The sequence below is a fragment of the Gadus macrocephalus genome, chromosome 11, assembly GCF_031168955.1.
Source record: "Gadus macrocephalus chromosome 11, ASM3116895v1".
Classification (NCBI taxonomy): Eukaryota; Metazoa; Chordata; class Actinopteri; order Gadiformes; family Gadidae; genus Gadus; species Gadus macrocephalus.
This window is the reverse complement of record NC_082392.1, coordinates 19,301,030-19,323,589: the sequence shown is the minus strand read 5'-3', so window position 1 is coordinate 19,323,589 and position 22,560 is coordinate 19,301,030. Positions and strand designations below refer to the sequence as shown.

Genomic DNA, 22,560 nt, shown 5'->3' with positions numbered 1-22,560 from the left:
GTGGTAAAGGTCATTTCTAAAACAAGTTGGGTTCCATAGGTTCCATAAGTGCGAGTGTGTAGTCAATCCCACTCCCTTGACCTAGGGTACACAAATAGAAAACCACTGTGCATTCACCATAAGTTATTATGCAGATATTTGTGCTGTTCACACTCAGAGACCCAAACTGAACAGTTTTACCTTCCCTTTGAACATCAACAGAAGCCCAGCCAAAACTCAACTTTGAGTAACAAGATTGAACCTAACCGACAAATGTAGACATGATACAGACACTGACGCAGTGAACTTAGCGTTTTAAAATGTTTATTAAAAAAATAGAAAACATTACATAAAAATGGTGCCTAAAAAGGAAAGGTTTACATCCATATGATACTCATTTACACGTCAAACCCACACATTGTTCAGACAGACACTGGTTCAAGATTTGGTTCATGGCAAAACAGTTGAAACTAGGCACTGCAATGTTCAACACAGCCCGGTTGTGTTGAAAGCAGAACATGTTGCCAGTGTTTCTGTGGAGTCCATTATGGCACTAAACGTTAAAACTTGACTACATTGTTCCAACCGTCGCACTAGTCACTCAACCTAAAAAAGAATATATAAGAAAAGGAAAAAACAAAAAGGACTCTCCCAACTCGTTTCATTCCCTTCTTTAAAGAGGTCCATTTAAAGCAGAGGGAAAGAAGAGGTTTCTAATCTTGTGTTGTGTGTGAATTCTCTAGATAGGCATGTTGGCAAGAGGACACAACCCTGGGAAATGGTGCAGATATTAAACACATTCAATAAGTCATTCAGCAAATCTAGTAATCAGGCAGTGGGGGGAGGGGGCAAAAAAATGAATGGAATGTAACATGATTCTGAATGTCTGACTGAAAAAAACAGAATAGTCAATTTGTGAATTAAACCAACACCAAAAGCCATTTGTGAAAATGTAAGACCAAGCTAAAACGTTTGTTTTAAATAAAGGCAGTGTGTACATAAATAAATAGACAGTTCTGACTACATATACGGAATAAACTGAAGGAATAAAATTATTGAATTTGGTCAGTTATATAAAAAAAAAGGAGGACTAAATGCATCGGTTTAACTGAAATCCATTAGGCAAGGGGGGGGCGGGTGAACAAGGCCTAAGACACTTTGGCATTTAAGTAGCACCAAAACCTCTCAAAATGACAACGGAAGACGAATGATCTGGACGCTTTTTCCTCAGTCAGCAACACCCACGGAAAAAAGGTCACATTGAGGACGGAAGAACACAAGCACAAAGAACAATGTCGCAACAAGGACGACAACAACGGATACAAAAAATAAACGTACATGTGAAAGGTTTAAGTGTCGGAGCAGGGGTACTTGGGATAGGCAGTTGGCAATGAGTTCAAGTGATGGTAGTGCGATGGCAAAACACACGGGTGTAAAAAGTTGGCATGGTAATGTGGGTTTTTTGGCACATGAGATTCCTGTCGCTATGTGCCCGCTCTCTTTCTACCCGGGGTATGGACATGGGTCCCTTGGAGGACTAAAACTATCTATTGCACCGATCATGGCCCATAAAATAAAACTCAAATGTGAAATAAATTAAATAAAATCTGGTCATTATTGCACATACAGAAATAAAGGCAATATACTGTAACGGTAAGGTGGCAATGTCTACAGCGCATAAAGCATAATATTGATAGTGCACAAAAAATAAACAATAATTCCTCAGTGATACAGAAAATTGCACCATAAGTTGATGCACACTCACACACAAAGACATAATAATGACCAAAAGCGACATACAAAAAAATAAGATAAAAGCTGTACATTCAAACAAGTCATCACAGTTTAAGCACTTCAGAGGTCGTCCATTTTGTGCCGCTACGCGAGAAAAACGCCTAGTCAGCATTGTGCTGCATAGGTAGGAAGGTAGTGCTTTGATTCGGGTCACAAAAAAAAAAAAGAAACTACAAAATCTTCACTTGAATTGTCCAGCTTCGATTAGTTCCCAAAGCCACATCATGGCAGATATCTGAGCTTATTTCAGGAGACCCGACATACTTTACACTAGAACAGCGCAGAAAAAAAATAAAGCGCTAGAGGCTCCTCCTATTCAGAAACACAACCGGAGTTTACTTACGTTTCGAACACTGCGAAAGCATCTCGAAACTACAAGAAACTGGTCGTTCCGTCGTGAAGACCTCGTGAGGAGAACCCGTTCCATATTTATACTCGCAAACCATGTCCGACCACGAGGTTCAGACGCCTGGGAAGGCAGATTCACAGTCCCTTTTTGTCAATGTGAGCGAGCGGCCAGTTGCGAGCGTAGGAAGGCTCTGGTTTGAGGACCGAGGCCGAACACGCCGCCAACTTTGTAGCTTTTGTTTTGAAGTCCTTGCTGGTGTACATTGGGACCAAACTAAAAACACCTAAAAGATATTGGAAAACAAGTGGCTTCTGCATAACCAAATCGATCTACACCGAATGATGACGGCAAACCAGCCCTGGTATGACTTCAAAAAGGAACACCACACCATGGGTGTTGGCGTTCCGGCTTGACTCCCCGTGGAGGACTTGCTGTCGCCTGGCGCTCCCACTGACTGACCTTGCAGGCTAAGGGAAAAAGGGAGCTTGGAATTACATTCGAGACCAGTGAGATTCAAGTGGTGTGGAGCGCCATAAAAAAAATAAAATAATAATTTAACAGGCTTTCTACAATAAGACCCAAGGTTGGACTCGACTTCGGACGGCTCAGACGGAGCCCGCCTCAAAAGCAACTAAAGGAACTACGCACGCCATGTAATGTGCCGTCTGCCTCGGTTCACGGGGGCACGCTGAACCTCTTCCCTTTCCTCCAGGGCTGCCGTGCGTACTGCTGCTGCTGCTGCTGCTGCTGCTGCTGCTGCTGGTGGGCATGGGGGGCCTTGAAGAGCCCCGCCACCGCGGCGTGAGTCTGGGACACGAAGCAGTGCGTGAAGTGGCCGGGGCCGTAGGTCTGACACTGCACCACCGTGCCCGGCAGCGGCTCGCCGCCGCCGCCGCCCTGCGGGTCCCGCCGGAGGACGTAGCCCTGGAGGCCCGGCGGCGTGGGCCCCGGGTGGAGCTGGCGGAGGGGGCTGGGCAGCGGGCTGGAGGGGTCCCCCGGCGGGGGCGCTTGCGTAGGAGGAGGAGGGTGATGATGATGATGGTGGTGCTGCTGCTGCTGCTGATGATGATGATGATGATGGGCCTGCACCTGGCGGTGGACGCCGTTGATGGACGGGGAGTTCTCGTGGTAGAAGCGGCCGTCAACGACGGCGGGGTAGGCCATGTTGCCGCCGGGTAGGGAGATGTGGACCTGGGGAGAAGAGACGCAAGAGAGACGAAATGTCAAGACACAAGACGGGCAACTTGGAGGGATTCTTCCAACGGTTTCACAGGGAGAACGGCTGGGACTTCTAGTAAGCCAACGCGTCCCCAGTGGCCTTTATATTATTTTCACCTTCGAAAAACCCATTTCTCAGTCAATTGAGGATGAAGCAGTCAAGATAGTCATCAAGTTAAATAGAGCGGGCAGAAGTGTAATCTGGGGGAGTCTGTGTAATTGGCGTACTCCCGCGCAGCCCTTGATGTGGTGGAGAGGGGGGGGGAGGCCACCTGTGGTGCCGCGGGGAGGAAGCCAGCGGGATGCTTGGCATGGAGGTCAGCGGCCAGCTGCACCACGGAGGAGAGCGCGAGGGCGTGGAGCTGGATGGCCGAGCCGCCGCTGGGGGGAGAGTCCGACTCCTGGCGGGGGAGAGGAAGTGGGAGGGGGGGGGGGTGGGAGGGGGGGAGAGAAAGTGTAAGCAAGTCTAAGAAAAACATTTAAAGAGGAAAAAAAAGCTAGATTCACTCAATACCGCGCAGCAAGCCTGTTAAGTCTTAAATCGGATCCTTGCTTTTCCACTCCCACGTTTACAGCAAACGAAAGCATTAGCACTAAAAAAGAAACCTGCATAAAATAACCCGATAAAACGGGAGACATGCGAGTGGATTAGGAGTAAGTAGTGATGCAAACCCTAAAGACGGTAGTAATAAAAGAAAAAACAGGAGCTGGAGTTAAAAAGGACCATGGCCAATTGAACACAACCTGCATAAAATTCTGTTTAATTTAACCGTTAAAACGGCAGAAAGCACCTCGTTAATCGTGGATGTGGAACAAGCGAGGGCAAAAACGAACCAGACAACACCGTGACAGTTATGCACGACGGATATCTTCAAACGACAGTAAGGCAGTTTTACACCGGAAGAGGGCAGCCCAACACTTTCTAGGTCTGCACTGGGTTCAACGGACTCTCCCCGGGACAGTCTTCCGCTGGCAAAACGCTGCGCCGCTGATTTGCATTTCTATAAATGCGAGTACAAAGCGCTTTCTCGGGGGAGCGAACAACGGCGCGGGCCCTTACCACGTCACTGCCGGAGAAGGAGGAGAGGGAGCAGGCGGAGGAGGACGAGGAGTGCTGGGGACTGGGCAGGGAGACCGGGGAGGGCGAGGGCGAGTCGGAGCTGTCGGGGGACGAGGAGTCCCGCTGGTCGTCTAGGGAGGCCAGCATTAGGCGGGCGAGGTCCTTCTCGCAGCTCTCGATACCTATTGAAGACATGAATAGTAAATGGACATTGTGTTTGCATTTCAATTTAACATTAAGCTGTGTGGGATACACTGTTTATTTTTTCCCCCTTTTGCAAATTGATGACGTCAAGTCCAGGAAAAATAACCGGTCAATTGATATATACATTTTTTAGAAGCAGCATAATTTAACTTGCAAATAACAACAAATTATCTCCAATTGCATGGCTACAAACATTGTTTGTTGATAGATGGTCCCATATTAACTTTGATTACACATCGACTGATCACCCAACCCAACTTTACCATGGCTTTCCAGTTTCGAATACTGCTTGGCACCCCACTCCTTGATTGTCCAGTCCCGGTAGGCCAACACCTCCTGGCTGACCTTGATGATTCGCCCCAACGTGCTGCGTGCAGAGAAACAGACACAAGACGTTGGCATCTCGGTCATTGACTTAAAAGATAATCGGCGAGGTGACCCGACATTGCATGGCCACTAGGGCGTCAAAAGAGGGACCAACCTGTCGTGCTCCTTGTTGGGGTAGGCCCGTGCCAGGGGGGACACGCCATGGCTCAACACCATGTAGGCAAAGTCAAACACCTGCTTCACCTGGAGCACGCCGTACGAACTCCGGCCCACGTCGTTATCTGCCGAGACAATGTTCAATTGGGTCAAATAGTCAGTTTCATAAAAATCGACCAGTGTATTTTGCCAAAATCAGCCAGACATAATTTTTCAAAGCCTGCCGTTGAATGAACCAGGTGCACTGGCAATGCAAAAACCTTTACCAATTCATCTCGTTTCGGGACACACCATGCAAATCCCCTTGCTGGCGTCATTCCACAGTCGTGTTGTGAACGACGAATTAACTGATGATGTAACACAAGCGGCTAGCATTTAACCATGTCCTTCGGCCTTCTCACCCGGTTGCACGGGGTCCTCTATGCAGAGCATGGAGGGTCTGCTGCCGTTGCCCATGGACTGCATCAGCTCCTCCTTGGACAGGTAGGTGCCGCTGTTCTTCACGCGGATCGCCATCTTCAGGTAGTTGAAGTCGCGGCCGTACAGCTCAAAGAACTCAATGAGCAGGATGCCCAGGTTGATGTTGGCGCGCCGTGTGTCAATGTTCGGGTGCAACTGGGACAGAAAGGAGCGGAGATGTTTAATTGAAAATAACGCTTGAATAATCTTGCATAAAAAAAAAATAAAAAAAAAGGTAGGAGTGTAACTTGTTTCTTTTCTGCAATGGGAATTTCCATTTCGATATCCTAGCCCCTTCAAAATGAGTTTGTATTCCACTCGTGAAACTTTATCAAATGGCTTCCACCTGCAATCCTAGCATTAACTTAACTGTGATTTGAATAAATGAAATGCAGCATTCTGAATATAGCTCCACATCATGGCTGTAGGGAATAGCTCTGTAGCTCTCCTTTGATTACTTGCTACAAGATGCGGTGGTGGCTGCACGCTGGTGTACCTGGAGGAAGCTGATGGCCATCAGTATGAGGCTATAAGAGCTGATGCCTCCGGTGAACACCTCGTTCAGATCCCTCTGGAGCAGAAACTGCTTCAGCACAAAGATCAAGGGGGGAAGGACAGTGTACCGCTGCAGGCAGAGCAAAGAAAAAGGCCAGTTACTAAAGAATGCCCGACAACCAGGATGTGTACAGCTTGTTTAAGAGTCAGGTTTGATACCAAATGCAAAACAAAACACGTATTCAATGAACAAGCTTCGTATGGGGGCACTTACTTTGAGGTAGCCCTTGATGAGCTGTGCAGCCCTGACAGCAGTCTCCACGTTGAAGCTGATGTCCACCTTCACCTCCGTCTCATGATCCGTCAGCTTGATGATTGGTACCTGAGTGAGGCCATGAGACATTAGGGGGGGGGGGGGGGGGGATTTAAATAACCGACAGTATTCTCTGTGAAAGTCTCATCATAATGACCGACCAGAGGTAATTTCTGCAAGAGTTATGGTGACTCCCATGCTGGGAGTATGGTGACTCCCAGCATGGGAGTGTTTAAAAAAAAAAAAAAAAAAAAAGGTCTGATTAATCTGACACGTCTACACAAGCAGTTACAGAAACGACATATAAATCAGATTGGTTACGACCATATAAGACAACTTTACTCCCACGGTTTAATGCCCTTTAATGTCAACAAAGAAATCATTCCCTCTAATAGAGGCAGGTAGAACTAGGAAGGAAGTGTTTCAATCAACATTCATGCAATCAACGACACAACTAGTGGTGCAACAGACATAGCATAATCCTAACAAAGTGCTTGCCAAATGAGGGGGGGGGGGGGGATAAATGGCTCGAAACTAGTATACATGAGGCACATTTAATTTGCAAGATTCTTAGTCTGTTAACCATCAGGCGCAGTGACCAATTTACCGACACGGTAAGGTTTGCCACTTGGCCGTATACAGCGTCGTCCCCAAACTTTAATCTGGAGAATTCCTTGCTACAGCGCTTCCGTTTCAAAACACCGCACCCAGCTCATATTCTTCCATATAGGAGCTGGTATACCTTCGGCAAATACATGCAACCACGTGCCAAGAAGAAAAAGTGTGCCGCTCACCGTTGCTTTGTCCAAGACTTTGATGGGGTGCGGGCCAGCAATATTGTGTTTTCTTAGGGCCTGTTCAAGCTGTTGGAGTGGAGGGGTGTCCCACTTTCCAAAGACCACCAAGTCAATGTCACTGGGGTGGGGGAAAAATAGTTGCAAAAGATATTAGATACTGACTAACAGGCTGTGCTGGACCCGTTTAATATGCTATTGGGTCAATGAATGGATGTCAACCATTAGTATAGATAATTTTGCAAATGGCGGACAAACTGCCCGTTCTATCAGCAAAGAAGCAAGCATGATCAATTCATAGAGAGCCGTTACAGACGTACCTTGTTGGGAGGTAGAGACCAGTGCTAAAGCTGCCAAATATCTCCACCTATAATATAAACACAACAGTTTCTTGAAATGCAGCTATAATTTACATCCACTGAGACTATCAGCACACTTTAAGCCATTCGGGAGGGCTGATTCATTAGGAAAGAAAGTTAGTAACAGCTTAAGTTTTGGATATACTGTCACACAAACTAGAGGCCCTGGAGAAAGGCCAACATCAGTCTGTAGAAATGTGGACCGCTGTTTTTGATCACGTTTAATATGATACGCATTGTTAAATAATCTGAATTGACCAAATATCCACATCACGTATTAAGATTTATGGAAACCTAAAGTTTAGCAAGATTATCAAGTACACAATTGGCTCAAACAGTAAGCCATATTCTTACATGGCACTGAGAATTGGTAAACAAAACAAATGTATATCCAAAATGAAAGTATATACTTCTTGTCGCATACAAAGTAAACACTCGTGCAAGTTCTCATGGATCAGTGTTTACGTGGGTCTGCAGTGCTTGGCTCTAGAATGTAAACCAGCCTTAATGTGTGGTGGAAAGCCAGACAGATTGCTGAACAAGACTGTGGCTATTAATATACACACACACAACTCAGACAATTGACCCACACATAACAGAATTGGTCAGACATTGGCCGTTCCAATAACTTGTTAGAGAAACATAAAATAAGCGTAATTCAGACAACTTTTCTTTTTTAATACAACTGAAGAATTAACACTCATGTTCAGAGCATTTTTTAGACCATTTCAAACATGGACTCTAAACCACTTCATTGCCGACATACACTATGGAAAGAGGGCGCCTTGACTGGTTTGCCTTGGTGCGTGTTACAAAGTAACTAAAGTGGACTGGATGAAAATAAAATGTTTAGTGGAAGAGGCAACTAGAGGCAAGAGAGAATGGTAGCGATGAGAGTGTAAAGATTTAATTGTGTAGAATTGACTGTACATGAAGCAATGAGATAATTAGTGTGGTTTGAGACTTGAGAAATTGTAATGTCAAAGCATTGTTAAAAAAATAACATTTCCCATGAAGGGCAGAACCCAAGCTTTATCATAAGGCTATACCATAATCAAGTAATTTAAATGCTCAGTCTACAAATACAAGTCTTGGCTCATATCTTTAAGGGCCCTGCAGCTATTTCCATTCATGTTCTTAAAATGAATGTAAAGATAAGTAGTAAAGATAAGGTTTAGGTCCTTCTCCCTCTAATGAAACTTCTAAACAGCCAGAGCTGCTGGTTAGTTTTAACCGAGGGCTTGGCCTTGCTATGGATTTTATTAATTATGCAATTCTATGCATACATTAGCAAAGTTCCACTAGGCAATGACTCCATGATTGCGCAGTGGTTTTATTTAGAGTAAAACCGCCTGAAGCCCAACACAAGCCATCTGACATGGATTTGAATAAGCGCCAAGGTTCCTGGTCGGAAGCCTGCCTAATGACACTCACTCGGGATGTGGGCCACAAGTCCTTGATGACTCCTTCAATTCTGTTCACCACATTCCTCCTCATTGCTTCTTCCTCTGGGCGCGGTGACATGAAGTTGAAAAAGTCCACTATCTCCTCGTGAAGACTGTTGAGAGCAAAGGATGACACAACTCATTATCCACAATGTTCACGTGCATTGGGAGAAAAAAAAACAAAAAACATTGACGTAGGAAGAACTACGACGAACGTACGAAGGCAATTTGTTTGACATGCATGGCTAAACAGAACATTTGCCTATCCAGTTTCCAATACTTACCATCATTAAGTTCAATAATGGAACTGTCCAAGTACACCTATGCAAGCTTACACCGGCAATGCACACGTGAGGACAGAAATCATACCCAACCCCACACACACGATCACTCCTTACCCATTTATACCCGGGCTGTACCGCCTGGTCTTCCATAAGCTACACGAATCCGTGTAGTTCCCATTACAGCTGCTGGAGAGGAAATGGTTGAGCCCATGGAACGTGTTGGCCCGGTTGAGATGCCTCCTGCGCCCGGAGGAATGTTGGTGGTGCTTGTTGGCCTGGTGGTGGGTTTTGATTCCCGTGGGGGTGTGGCTGCCGGAGAGATGCATGCTGCGACGATGACGCTGCTGCTGCTGCTGCACATTATTAAAAGGCGGAGGAAGATGCTGCTGCTGTCTAAGATTGTTCACGTTGAACTCGTGTTCGCCGTAGTGTAAAAACTGTTTCACCTCCTCCGCCAAGTTAAGATTGTCGGCGTGTGAAGACACAGAGTCGGAGGGCGAGGAGGACCCCTCGGCCTCCGAGTCCAGAGAGGAGGACGGCGACGAAGAGCCCTTTTTACCGATGCCGCTGTCCGCCTCGCTGCTTTGCCTCGCCAGCTTCCCAATTACAACTCCTGATGACGGAGATACGCTTTTACAGAACTCACTGTTTGAGGCCGACGAGTTTCCGCTCAGCGTCCGACAGTCGCGCTGTAGGTTGTGAACGCTGGAGTTGTCCCGAAATCCCCGAGACGTTTCCCAAATGTGCATCCACAGGGGATTGGTAGAGGCCTTCTGCTCCGGCTGAATCCAAGCGCTCCTGGAATCCATTGAACTTGATATTAGCAGAAATGAGTACCTACAGAGACTACTACCGCTTCATGTCGGTTTGATTGGTTTGATTTGAACGCAGCTTGCCCAACTCCACTCCCCTGTAAACCAATATGGCGCACCCAACAGCACGGACACGCTACGGCGCATGTCCGTGGGATTTAAACCTTTAAACACACCCCTTTCCCAGGACGTGACGCGGTCGATCCCCCTCACTGATTGGTTCGCTGGCCACTGGGACGTAACATGTCAAATCTCAACGTTTAATGATACTACTCGATATCATTCTACTACATTTCCACCCTGAACGAATTGCAAAATTGTTTGTACTGATACAGATATCATCGGCCGGGCTTTCGTGACTGTGTATTGTCGCACGTATACCTTGTCGCGTTGCGTTATTGCTCGTGATTAGCGCGGTTATGGTATTTTTCTAACCATGTAACGTCGTGACTGCACCCGCCGGCCTAACGAGCCGCCGGTTGTGAACGGAAGAAAAAGACACCGTACAGGGTGGTTGCTAGGCTCTGCTAGGCGTATGGTTGTACTGGGGATCTTGAGGTTTGATAATACAAATATTAATAAATAAATGATTAAAAATAAATAAGGTTTGAGTCATTGTTTGGAAGTTTTCACGTATTGAGTAAAGTTTGAATAAGGTTTGCTGCAGTGTAAAGTGTGAAGGTTTTTTGAGTATGTTTAGGAAAAAAATGTAATAGTCGAGTGACATAATTGTGTACGTGTATGGATGCGAGTTAAGGAGTTCACACGCTATATTAAAAAAGTTTTGAGTCATTCATTCAGTATATGGTTGGATAGTAAGGTAGGATATTAATTGCGAGTTATTTTGTCAGATAAGAGTAATGCAGAGAACACAACCCATTAACAGCTTAATGTTTAATGTGAAAATAGAAAATCATATCGGAGCTTTTAAATATACTCCATATTTACAACATATATATTATCATATTTTCATCATCTACTTGGTTTTACTTAACCAAGCCTACAATTTTTACTCTGGTTTACTGTACAATAATAAGTAAGAAAAGTGATTCTGAGATGTTCATAACAGAACAGAAATCCAAAGCACGTCAGAATGGTGCATGGTGTCTGCAGAACCCATCGAGCAAGGAACAATTAGGCAGTGCGTAAAATTAGCCAGACAAATACAAGAATGAAAGTGCACAAAAAAATAAGTAAGATATTAAAAAAATAAAGTCTTAATATTCTAATTGGGTTATATTTACAAGATAAATTAAGAAGAGTCAATGGCTTTGTTTTAAACCTGCTGAGAATTGGAAGACACCATTGACAAAGGTAAAAACGGTTTTGACTTTCAAAGTGTTCACATGCAAGTGCCATTTTAATTTTTCCGTTGTGGCGATTGAAGCAACAGAAGTTTCCTTTGACTGGAATGGTCAACCCATGCCTAGCAGCTGATTGGCTGAGTAGTTGCCCAGCTGAGGTTACACAGCTCATTATGCAGTGACTGAACATTTAGACGTCATGGAAGATTTAGGATTCTAGTTTGCAAGTGATTCAAATAACTTGAAAAATATTCAAAATTCAAATTATACTTGTCATTGCTTTGCCATCACTGTGCCTGCATGCTACTTCATATTAGATATATTTTTTTACATTTACCAAGATTGTGCAGCAACACTAAACAAAACTTTACTTCCTATTATCACTTAGAACAACAAAATCCTCCCAACCCCCTTCCACCAGGACATAGTTTCTCGCAGTCAGTGCATGCCTTATTCTCCGTTCTTTAAGCTGTGGACCTGTCTGCAGACAGACGCTATCTGATTGATGCAGCTGGTGACCGACGGTGGGACGCTGTGGGCTGTGTCTCCTCTCCACGCTGCCAGGGCGTCCAGCGCTTGCTTCGGGTGGCTCGGAGACAGGTCGTAGAGGCAGTAGACGGCCGCCAGCTGGACCTCCCAGGGCACACCTGTACGGTTAAGGCAATCATAGCACGTCTCCGTTCATTATTAATTCATGCATTACGCCGCATTCAAACTAGATGCGTCTGTCGATGGATGGGGGCTTTTTGACGTATTCATGCGTTTTCCCGGGTTGTATTACAAAGGTGATTTCATTGGACAGTGTATTTGCGTATATTTGCATAACACGATCTGATTGGCAGACGGATCCGTCGCTGCCTGAAAAGTTAAACTTTTTGACGCAAGCCACGGGGCCGAGGCAACGTATGGACACACAATGCATTTCGAGAGCGTCCCATGCAAAGTCAATGATATCCGTCGACGATGGAGGTAGTGTGAATGCGCCCTTAGTCTCAATGTGTGTTAGTCTAGGTCAATTTTAGATTTGATATGGAGGACATTGTGAACTATCAAAGGGTATTTGATAAAATATAAAACTAAAGCCATTAGTAAAGAACGTACCAGCAATAGCAACAGGGCGCGGATGGAATAGTTCACGGCAAATTGGACGATTGCAAAACATATGCAAGTGTGTTATTGTCAGAGGTTTATATTTCTTTGTTTCTGGAACAAGGGCGTACCAAGTTTAAGATTACGCTCTGGATCTCAAATTTAATCCAGCTATCCTCCACGCCCCAGTGATGTAGTCCTAAAATACTGTACCACTACAACTGAGAGGAGTGCGAGTGCCCCGTGTGCATCGGACACCGATGCCAATTCTCTGCAGAGATTACATTTTAACCAAAGGGGAGCCACAGTTTGTAATCACCCATTAATGTCAGAGTTATGTTCTCAGTTAACCCTTTTAGGTATTTGGACCCAAAGCCAAATACTGACAAGGGACAGGGCTAGATTAAATAGTTTGATGTCCCGTACCTTCAGCGTTGCAGTGTCTCACAAACGTACTGATGACACTGATGACGGTCATCACAGATGGAACACTTTTTTCTTTGACTCCTTGTTGGGTTAATCTTCCTGTACGAAGAAAGAGACAACGACGCAGACTTGGTGACGATCGTTTTACGCTGATGAGCTTAAACTCGTCATTTACCAAACTACAAATGGTACAATTAAAATGTTATGTCAGTTAACAGAAAAACACAAAACAGAAGTGGATTAAAAAAGAAAGGTATAACTGACCTATGAGTCGGAGGACAGTGGAGACAGTGATATCAGATATGAGCTTTGGTTGATCAGTGGGTTGAGTCACCCAACCGTTCATCAGTGGCCATAGCTCCTCTCTGCAAACAAACACTATGATCAGGGCACTCCTTTTCAGGTTTTGTTGTAAATAACTCGGTCGATTCTCTTGAAATTGCCCTATAATGTTGAACGATATGTCTTTACTCACCCCAATACTTTCTCGTAGGTCCAGGTCCACTTCTTGTGTTGGCACAGAAGGTCCAGTGTGAACACGTGGTCCCATGCTTCGCTACCCAAGTCGTCCCCGAACCTCTTGTGCTTGGTGAACGAGAGTCCCACCCCACTGCGAACATCCGACAGTGTTCTTGAGATTAGCTGCTCCACATCACAGGGAGGGTTCTGTAAACACGCACACAGCTTTAATTACTGATGCACTCTCTGGTTAACTTTGGTGTCCCGCAGGGTTATTTCTTAAGGCTCCTGCTGTTGTCCTTTCACAATAAATCCATTGGCTACGAAGTATCCACCTAGAAGACTTGTGCTGCTGTTGCCAAATCACTTTGATTCAACATTAAAATTACATAATGTATACCATGAAAAGCAATAATTAATTAATTAATATATATATATATATATATATATATATATATATATATATATATATATACACACACACACATATATATATATACATACATACATACATATACTAGTGCTGTCAACTAAACGCGTTATTAACGCAAACCAATTTTAACGGCGTTACATTTTTTATCGCGAGATTAAAGCAATTATTTTATTAAAAAATAAATAAATTGGCTCAAAACAAAGAAGCAGTAGCCTGGCTGCTATGTTCAAGGCAGTATGTTTGTATGTTCATCGTTTAATTGCACTATAAGCTCCTTTTTTGTATCGTCCTGTTTTGATCAGTATATGCCAATGTTGTTATCAATAAAAAAACATTTGCACAAGGCAAGCCGATGCACCTCACCATGTTGATAAGAGAATTAAAATGAGAAGAATTAATGGGACAAAGAAATCAAGGGATATTTAGCCTAGAAAAAGAATTTGCGATTAATCGCGAGTTAACCATGGCATTATATATTTTAATCGCTTGACAGCACTATATATACACATATATATATTTTTTTTAATGGTAACTTTACCCTTTTCCAGTCCAGGTAAGCTGAAAGGCAGTTGAGGATGGCTCCTTGTGCCTTTAATTTGGTGACGGCGTGTATGGCCTGGCAGAGTTTACCCTTATGCGCAAGGACACAGGGCCATGTTGTCACTATAAACAGGATCAGCTTAGAAGCATCTGGGATATCTGAAAGAATATGAGCATAAAAAAAAAGTCGGCAATAGTCTCACCTAGGCTTCGATGGTGACATTCAGTGAGTGAAATAAATTTGAATACATTTCAAAGCGCTATATATCCACGTGCTATTTCAAGAATACAACCAATGTGCGTTACCTTCTCTGAGAATGGTGTAGACTAAAATATGAGCTCTCTCCCAGTCTCTCCGCTGTCGACAGATCCCGGCATACACCCTGCATAGGGCCTGCGTGTGTTCTCCACTGAGGGTTGACCTCTCAGTCTTCAGCTTGCCCAGGATTGCAGAAAGCAGTTCATCTGCAGTAAACTTCGAAGAACAAAGCCCAACAACTCAAAGCCAGAAAAAAAAAATCTGTACCTCGCACCCAGAAACGCATGCAGTAAAATACACAAAAGTAACCCTCTCCTTAAATAAGAAATTTTAAAACTGTGGCCCCAAAGAATTATTTCACCATCCTAATGATCACAGACCATTTCATGTTAATAAATTGACACTTTATTATATATTGGTAAAGTGAATGCTTCTAGACGATTGTAGACCCTTAAATCTCTTCTTCAAAATGATTGATTAATAAGTATGCGTGTATATCATTCCACGTCAAAGAATCATAATTAACTATGCAAAAAGTCTGAATACCCTCCCTTATAGCCGTGGTTACAGATAATCATCAATGACGAGGGAGACTCACCCATTTGCTTCGAGAGAACTCGGCGATGACCTCCTTCTCCTCATCCCGCAGCACGGGTTTCTTGGACAGGTTCCCCACATGCAGGTGGCTTTTGATGACCGGCAACAGGTCGAAGCAGCCCGATACGATTTTCTCCAGGGAGTCGGCTATCGACCGTCTAGCCCCAGGCACCTCCCCTTCCGTCGACAGAGGGGTCCTTTTGTTCTGAGGCTCCCCCGCCACGGGCAACCACTCTGGTGGAGCGGTGTCATCTAGACCGGGCGAGGCCACGGAGCGGAGGGCGGGACTACGCGGGAGGCGGTCCAGCCGGAGGCACTTGGCACTTTTGGGCTGGGGCAGATCGCCCCCGGGCCTCTTCAGGCCCTTCTGCTCAGTCTCGGTGAAGGCCGTGGACGAGGAGCTGACCGTTTTGAAGCCCGACATCTGTCCGAGGCCGGTGGCGTGGGCGGCGGCGGCGGCGGCGGCACTGCTCTCCGCGGGGGAGCCGCCAAGGCCGACGTTACCCCGGAGGATGCTCAGCGTCCGGGCACGCGCCGACATGTCCGGGTACATGGTGTCCAGGATCCGCATGGAGCTCTCCTGGGAGGGGCTGGAGGACGAGCCGGAGGGGGAGCTCACGGCGGAGGACGGCAGGCGGCCGGGCACCGGGACGGCGTGCTTCGGGGTGGCGGAGCCGAACTGGAGCGGCGACGACGGGACGCCGTTGGGCGAGGGGCTGTCGAAGAGGGGTGAGCCGTTGCACGCCGCGCCGGGCTGAGGCGGGACGTTGGAGAAGCGCTGCGCTTTCAAGGGCGACGGGAAGGAGAGCTTCCCGATGGCGTGCCGTGGGTTGATGGGTTTGACCAGCTTGGGAGGCGTCGTGCTCAGAGGGGTTAGGAGCGGGGGCAGAGGCGGGCCCATCTCTGAGCGGACCTGGCACATTGCCAGTCGGGTCCTGATGGATGTCTGTGCAGAGGAGCCAGCGTCCGCGGACGAGACTTCGGCTATGGCGCTTTCTGACGGGGCCACGGGATTCAAAACGGGACCTGCGCGATGACATAAAGCAGGCATGTGGTGCTTGAATTCCCTGCGCACCACTACAGAGGCAGCGACAAAGGTTCCGGCCTTATCTTGGGCTCCAGCATTGGAATTATTAGTTACCTTGACTCTGTCCTGAATAGCAATAGTGTCTTGAATAGCACTAGCATCTTTGATATCATTAGTTTCCTTTTTAGGGCTTGTAACATTGACATCACTTGTTTCCTTTTTAGGGCTTATAACCATAACATCACTTGTTTCCTTTATAGGGTTTGTATCCTTGACATCACTGGTTTCCTTTATAGAGCTTGTAACCATGCCATACCAAGGTTCCTTCTTAGGAATGGTTACTTCAATAGACCTAGTTTCCATAATAGGACTAGTATCCATAATAGGACTAGTATCCATGACAGCGCGAGTATCTTGAATAGCCCTGGTTTCCTTTATAGGGCCAATATCCTTAATATTACTAGGATCTTCCACAGAACTAGTTTGCTTAGTATTGAGGATAGCATTAGTGTCTTTGATAGCCCCATTTTCCCTTATAAGGCTAATAACCTTAATAATGCTGCTATCTTCAGCATTACTAGTTTCCTTAGTGGGAGTAGTATCATTTATAGCACCACCATCTTTCATGGCCTTAGTTTCCTTTACAAGACTAGTCTCCTTAATAACATTAATATCTTCGATCTGACTTGTTTCCGTCATAGGTCTAATACCTTCAATGAGACTAGTTTCCTTAACAGGACTAGTAGCTTCAATAAGAGTAGTGTCCGTCATAGGTGTATTACCTTCAATGAGACTAGTTTCCTTAACAGGATTAGTAGCTTCAATAAGAGTAGTGTCCGTCATAGGTGTATTACCTTCAATGAGACTAGTTTCCTTAACAGGACTAGTAGCTTCAATAGGACCCGTTTCCTTCAAAGGACTTAATGCCTTTGTAGGACTTGTACCAATAGTAATATCCTTCATGGGGAGTTGCTTTGCCTCTTTATCCACAATGGTCGAACAGATTCTGACGTCTACAGCCCCATTGGGCTTTGCCGCAGAAGCTGGCTCTTCAGTCGTTTCAATTTCCTGAATTGTGTCTTTATCAGCTTCCCGCGTAGGGTCGAGAGGGTTATCGCTCTGTACTTTCTGTTCGGCACTTGCATCGGTGGCACAATGGATACTGACGGCGCATGCACCAGCTGGTGCCTTGGGCGATTGAGAATGGGCTCCAAACACACTTAGGTCTTGCGGGTCCTTTCCCACACAGACAGACTCTAATGAATCCTGACGTGCTCGCCCTGGCAGCACACTGGCTTCAATGTCCACCGACATGCTGTTATGAGCCTCTGATGCAGTTAGTAACTCTGCAATGCTGCTGTTTTCCACGAGTACATCACTCCCATCACTAGTCGTTTCATCAGGAGAAATTACATCCGATGTCTTGTCCACGGCATCCATCTCGGAAACATGTGACTGGTCTTCCCGCAACTCTTCCGCTTCCGAGAGTCGTCCAGCATCCTCAGTGTGACAGAGTTGAGGATTGTGAAGGTCCGTTTCCATAGGGATAATCCTTTTGGTCCCTTTTGAAGTGTCTTTCGATTCTGTGGCCGACAACTCCATCGATTTACTGGGACTAATACGACACGACTCCGTAATCAACTGCACATTTTCTGACTGTTGGTCAACCTGTATATCCTCTTCATCGTTCATCTCTTCATTGTCGCAGGCCAATCCCATCTCCTTGACGTCAGCCGTCAACACTTGATGCTCCATGGTCGTGAACTCGTTTTCTTCTGAGACATCGCCACGGCCCTGTCGATGGACGATCCCCGAGTCCGAATATTGTTCCGTCGGTAGTGCAGGGCTGTTGGGACACGGCTGTGACTTTTGAACTGGGGCGTCACGTTCAGCGCTAAATGCTGCGTGTGCGGCCTCGCCGCTTTGCTCTCCAGCAGAGAGCCGACCCTGGTTGGACTCGGGGGTCGGCGCCGTCGCTGGGTCTTCGTCTTGAGGGCCAACATGGTGGGTCCCAGGCGGAGCCTCTTGCTCATGAGCCTCTCCCTCTGGATGGTTCAAGTCACCCTCCTTAAAAGGCAACCGGAAAACCATGAAGAATTAGCGTGTGAACTCCTACATCATTTATTTGCCCCTTAAATACAATTGTTACCAAGTGCTCTAAATTAAAGAAGAAAGAGAATTGTTACCATGTCCATAATTGGGGATATGCAGGCTGGAAGAGGCTTCAGGAACTCTGCCAGCTCGTCAAGGATTGCGGAGTTGTCACCTTGGTCGTCGCCCGGTTTCTCCCCTTTGTGTTGTGCTTTGGAGCGCCGCTTTCCCTTGGCAGGAGAGTCCATCTTCTGCTGGCCTCCCACGCGGTTTGGAGACGTTAGACACTGGGCCGCTTGCGGAGCAGTGGACGGGGTTGGTGAAGAAAAGGCCTTCACTGGTGAAGAAGAGGGCTTCAAATGTGAAGAAGAGGCCTTCACTGGTGAAGAAGAGGCCTTTACTGCTATGGAAGAGGTGTTGGATGGTACGGTGTACTGGTGGGGCTCAAACACCCTGGGCAGACCAGTTTGGGGCCGGTCCCATTGCACCGCATGTTGGTGCGGTCCGTTTCTAGGCGAGACTTGATTGACATCGGCCTCTGAAGGAATCAAAAGGGAAGAGAGGGACGGACTGAACATTACTGCATTGTCGCTCCCTGAGGGACTCAGAAATCGCCGTCAGACGCTTTGGAGGACATTTTTTTAAATAACATTCTCCCTGACAAATAACACCTTTAGTGTTCAGCTGAGTTTTAAAGACGCATTACCTGCCAAATGTAAAGCCCTTGCAGGCTGCTGGGTCTGCGGGTTCACACAGGTCCACAGATCCTCCAGCAGCCGAAGGACCGTTTCTGTAGAAGACACAAAGCAGCAACTTAACAGCAGCAATGTACTTGAAAAGACAAACGCGTTGGATCTGGTCCAAGGCTGAATGCATACCTTTGTCCACCTTAGGCTCTGGTGGCACAGTCACTTGAGTGGACACACTCCTACATTCTGTTAGAAAATAATCAAGAAGAATAAAAGTGAGAACAAGAGGAGACTGCCAAGGAAAGAAAAATGGGACATTTGTGTGTGAATGTGTATGTTTTTTTCAAAATTAGTAATTGTCCAATCCATTACTTTCACTGTAAATTCCACACACACATTACTGCTTGCTTAGGTTAAACAGAAGATTGTAGACATTGTTTAAATCCCATTGCTCATCCAAAACTTACTTAAAGGATGGATGATTTAGAACTTAAATTACTATCAGTACTTAAAGAGAATTGTGTGATTCTTACCTTTATTTAATTCTCTTTCCAATCGTAGCAATCTGACCTGAAATACAATGCAATCCACACCATTTCATCCGGCTATCAGACAAAACAATTTCTGAAGTCAATTGGAAGAAAATAAAGTCCCAAAATACATAACAGTTCTTTGTGAGAGTCCGCCATCACAGTACCTGAAGGTCATGCGTGTTCCTCTCCAGTAGACCCTTTTCTCTATTTAGTTGAGATATATGAAGAGTCTGCTTGTGATTCGATTCTGAGCGAGAGGAAACAACAGCAGTTTGGATTGGAAATGTAAGGAAACGTTCTAGTTTGATCGGCAGATTTTGAAAGGAAAGCTGAAACACCAACCTTTAAACAGCCTTAGTTGATCCTCGAGATTGCTATTGCTGGTGAAGGGAACGGAAATGTCCCGCATTAATTGGGATTTTACATTTCTGGTAACAAGTCTCTCTGACGACGTTATCAAGGAGAACGATTTGTACTTACATGGTTCTAGTCTTGGCATTCTCCTCTCTCAGGCCTTCAACCCTATCTGCTGACGCCTGAGAGGTCTTCAATGAAGCCTATAAGTTTGTGAGCACAACTGATCAAGATATCTTACGATCTATGCAGAGTCTTAGGATACTACTGACATCACCATAATTGATACAATGGAGAAAATAAAGCTACAATCGAGGTAATTAAGCTACTGGAAAATCTCCAAGAAACTGTTTTTAAAGCAATATTGAATTTCACAAAGAATTCAAATCGGTTGGCCTTTAGTGGTACATTTTTGGGCTTACCTGTGTTTTCAGCAAATCATTTTCAAGTGAGGCTCTTTCTCTTCTGAGCTGTGCATTCTCCAGGTTCTGCTTTTCTTGCCTGTCTGCATATTTAAAAGATTGGAGAAACACAAGATCTTTTTTAATAGCAGTATACCAATTAGCCAAACTATAATGAAACAGAACAAGCCAAAATAAATATGAAATACCTTCCATATCCTTGACTTGATGTTGCAGTCTCTCATTCCTGTGAATGTGAAACAAAGAAGTGAACATAAAAAAATCCAACAGGACTCATAAAGCCAATTGTTATCTACTTGGAGACTGAGTTCATGTCCTACTCTGTTGTCGTTTGGACGCCTTTCTCCTTCAGTCTCTCCATTTCTTCAGTCATCTGAGCGTAAGTCCTCAGAGATTTCTGTAAACAAAAAGAACAGGAACAAATTAATTAATTTACTAATATAAACTAGATGTAACTAATACAAAGTAGACTTTTCATAAATGGTTGTGATCAATACACAATGTAGACGGCAACAGATGCCATACTGAGACTGTTCAAGACAAGAAAAATAGAAAACAAATATACTTGAAAAGTAACGTTGAACTATGTTCAACATTGCTCTCTTCAATCAATTGAAATAAACATTTACATGAGCAGCAAATGTCAGAATTTCAAAGTGTCTGTACCTTTGCTTCTTCCAATTCTTTCTGCACAGACTCCCAACATGATTTCTCCTTTTCTAGCGAGAGCAGTTTGGCCTGCAACTCTTTCACTTGGTCTTTGAACCTTTTCTCTTCACTGAACGAAACAGTAATACTGTCATCAGTTATTTGATTGAAATAAATATAGTAGCAGATACAATTGGAATTCAAAAACACAGCATTTATTTACACAGGTATATTGTGAACAGAAATACTTTATCATACCTTTGTGATCTTTGAAACTGTAATAAACTGTCAAGGAACAACACGTATACATTTTGCCAAAACAAAAAAAACAGGTTTGACGTGTGTGTGAATTCATATTATTGTCAAATGTATAACATAACAATCAAATAATTTTACTTGACTAGACAAATGTGTATGTATGTATATTTGTATATGCGTGTGTGGTCACAACAAATATGCATCGCATGTATGCAGAAAAAGGATATCATCGCACTTCTCCTGATATTCGTTCAGCAATTGGCTGCAATGGGGTTAAAGAAAAACATGTTGGTTTTAATGGACACATCCAATATGTCATAGAATTGTAAACACGTGTTGGCCTGGTGCACACCGTTGTGGTTCCTGATTACAACATTATGAGCCCATATCTTCAATGAATCCAATAAGTTACATATTTTGCTGAGCTATTCAACGTCTACCAATTAGATAAACTAACCAACCCCGATAGTTCACTGAAACCGACTTTAGAAACAATCTAGGAACGACTGTTGTGTTGTGATGATGTCACAATGACCGTCAGCATGCAGAATGACAGTTGTGTGTTACGAATACAAAATATGTACCAACCCAGAGTCAGTGATCTTCTGTTTCAGCGTGAGGAGGGTTGCAACATATTCATTCAAACTCTGTAACGGCAAGGGAAATATAACATTTAAACAACACGCAACGTTACGCGTTCAAAACAAAACAGAATAGATATGCGGCGCATTCCAACTATACCGCGTATCATGTCACTCACGTTAGGAAGTGCAGAACATTGACAAATATTTAACTTCAAAATGTGATGCATAACGTTACAAATATTTAGCGTTACCAATCACACCGCTCTCAGTTGTCGGAGGTTTCACTTTTACGAAGTTTGTTAATCAAATGTATGAACTCACTCCATGCAATACAGAGCAGTTATGGCAAGCTCCGACCGTCGCTTCTGCCGCGATCCGAGCGGCTTTGGATTGAGTCTCCCCCGGCATCATGGTAACGGCTTCGGCGTAAATCCAAATTTAATAGAAAAAGGGTTTAGGGTTTCCTAAAGCCTTTGCGTTTATTGAGTTCCATAGAGACGCTGTCAAATGTCAACAACACCGCGCGTACGTCTTCGCATCTCCCACGTTTACTGAGGACCCCTACTTGGACCCCGTTTAGGGTGGTTATCAAAATGCCTGGTTAAAAATAGCAGCAGACCGATTATGCGATCCTTTTTGCAGAACCACAACGAATTGAAATACGTTCGTAAAGGCGAAAGTAAATATTTGAATCTGAATAATACGAAATTGATTGTTGTATTTTGATTGTTAAAATCTAAATACTTTGATTTAGGCAACTTATGTGGTTGGGATGTTGGCGATATGTCATTGAAGACTA

At 44.8% G+C, this 22,560-nt stretch overlaps 2 protein-coding genes across 3 annotated transcripts; both read right to left on the bottom strand.

Annotated features, from left to right (window-relative positions):
• Positions 1-290: 290 nt before the first annotated feature.
• Positions 291-10,241, bottom strand: LOC132467853 (terminal nucleotidyltransferase 4B-like). The gene is made up of 12 exons (XM_060065416.1): positions 9,351-10,241; positions 8,942-9,065; positions 7,469-7,515; positions 7,149-7,269; positions 6,316-6,423; positions 6,043-6,171; positions 5,489-5,702; positions 5,086-5,212; positions 4,868-4,971; positions 4,401-4,582; positions 3,613-3,741; positions 291-3,313 (listed from the first exon to the last, which is right to left on the bottom strand). The coding sequence occupies exons 1-12, from the start codon at positions 10,043-10,045 to the stop codon at positions 2,798-2,800; spliced, it is 2,496 nt and encodes an 831-aa protein (XP_059921399.1). The 5' UTR covers positions 10,046-10,241; the 3' UTR covers positions 291-2,797.
• A 686-nt stretch (positions 10,242-10,927) lies between these two features.
• On the bottom strand, positions 10,928-22,335 carry ice1 (KIAA0947-like (H. sapiens)). Of its 2 annotated transcripts, XM_060065415.1 has the most exons (23): positions 22,083-22,334; positions 21,766-21,824; positions 21,405-21,439; positions 21,178-21,196; positions 20,938-21,049; positions 20,592-20,668; positions 20,460-20,497; positions 20,272-20,354; positions 19,976-20,052; positions 19,838-19,875; positions 19,660-19,742; positions 19,496-19,532; positions 19,152-19,208; positions 18,980-19,063; positions 18,369-18,811; positions 17,037-18,249; positions 15,157-16,181; positions 14,606-14,774; positions 14,298-14,458; positions 13,343-13,533; positions 13,132-13,232; positions 12,868-12,966; positions 10,928-11,999 (listed from the first exon to the last, which is right to left on the bottom strand). In XM_060065415.1, the coding sequence occupies exons 1-23, from the start codon at positions 22,170-22,172 to the stop codon at positions 11,803-11,805; spliced, it is 4,488 nt and encodes a 1,495-aa protein (XP_059921398.1). In that variant the 5' UTR covers positions 22,173-22,334; the 3' UTR covers positions 10,928-11,802. The 2 variants fall into 2 exon arrangements, with proteins under 2 accessions (XP_059921398.1, XP_059921397.1); XM_060065414.1 differs by having other exon boundaries at positions 15,157-18,249; positions 22,083-22,335.
• Between the last annotated feature and the right edge of the window lie 225 nt (positions 22,336-22,560).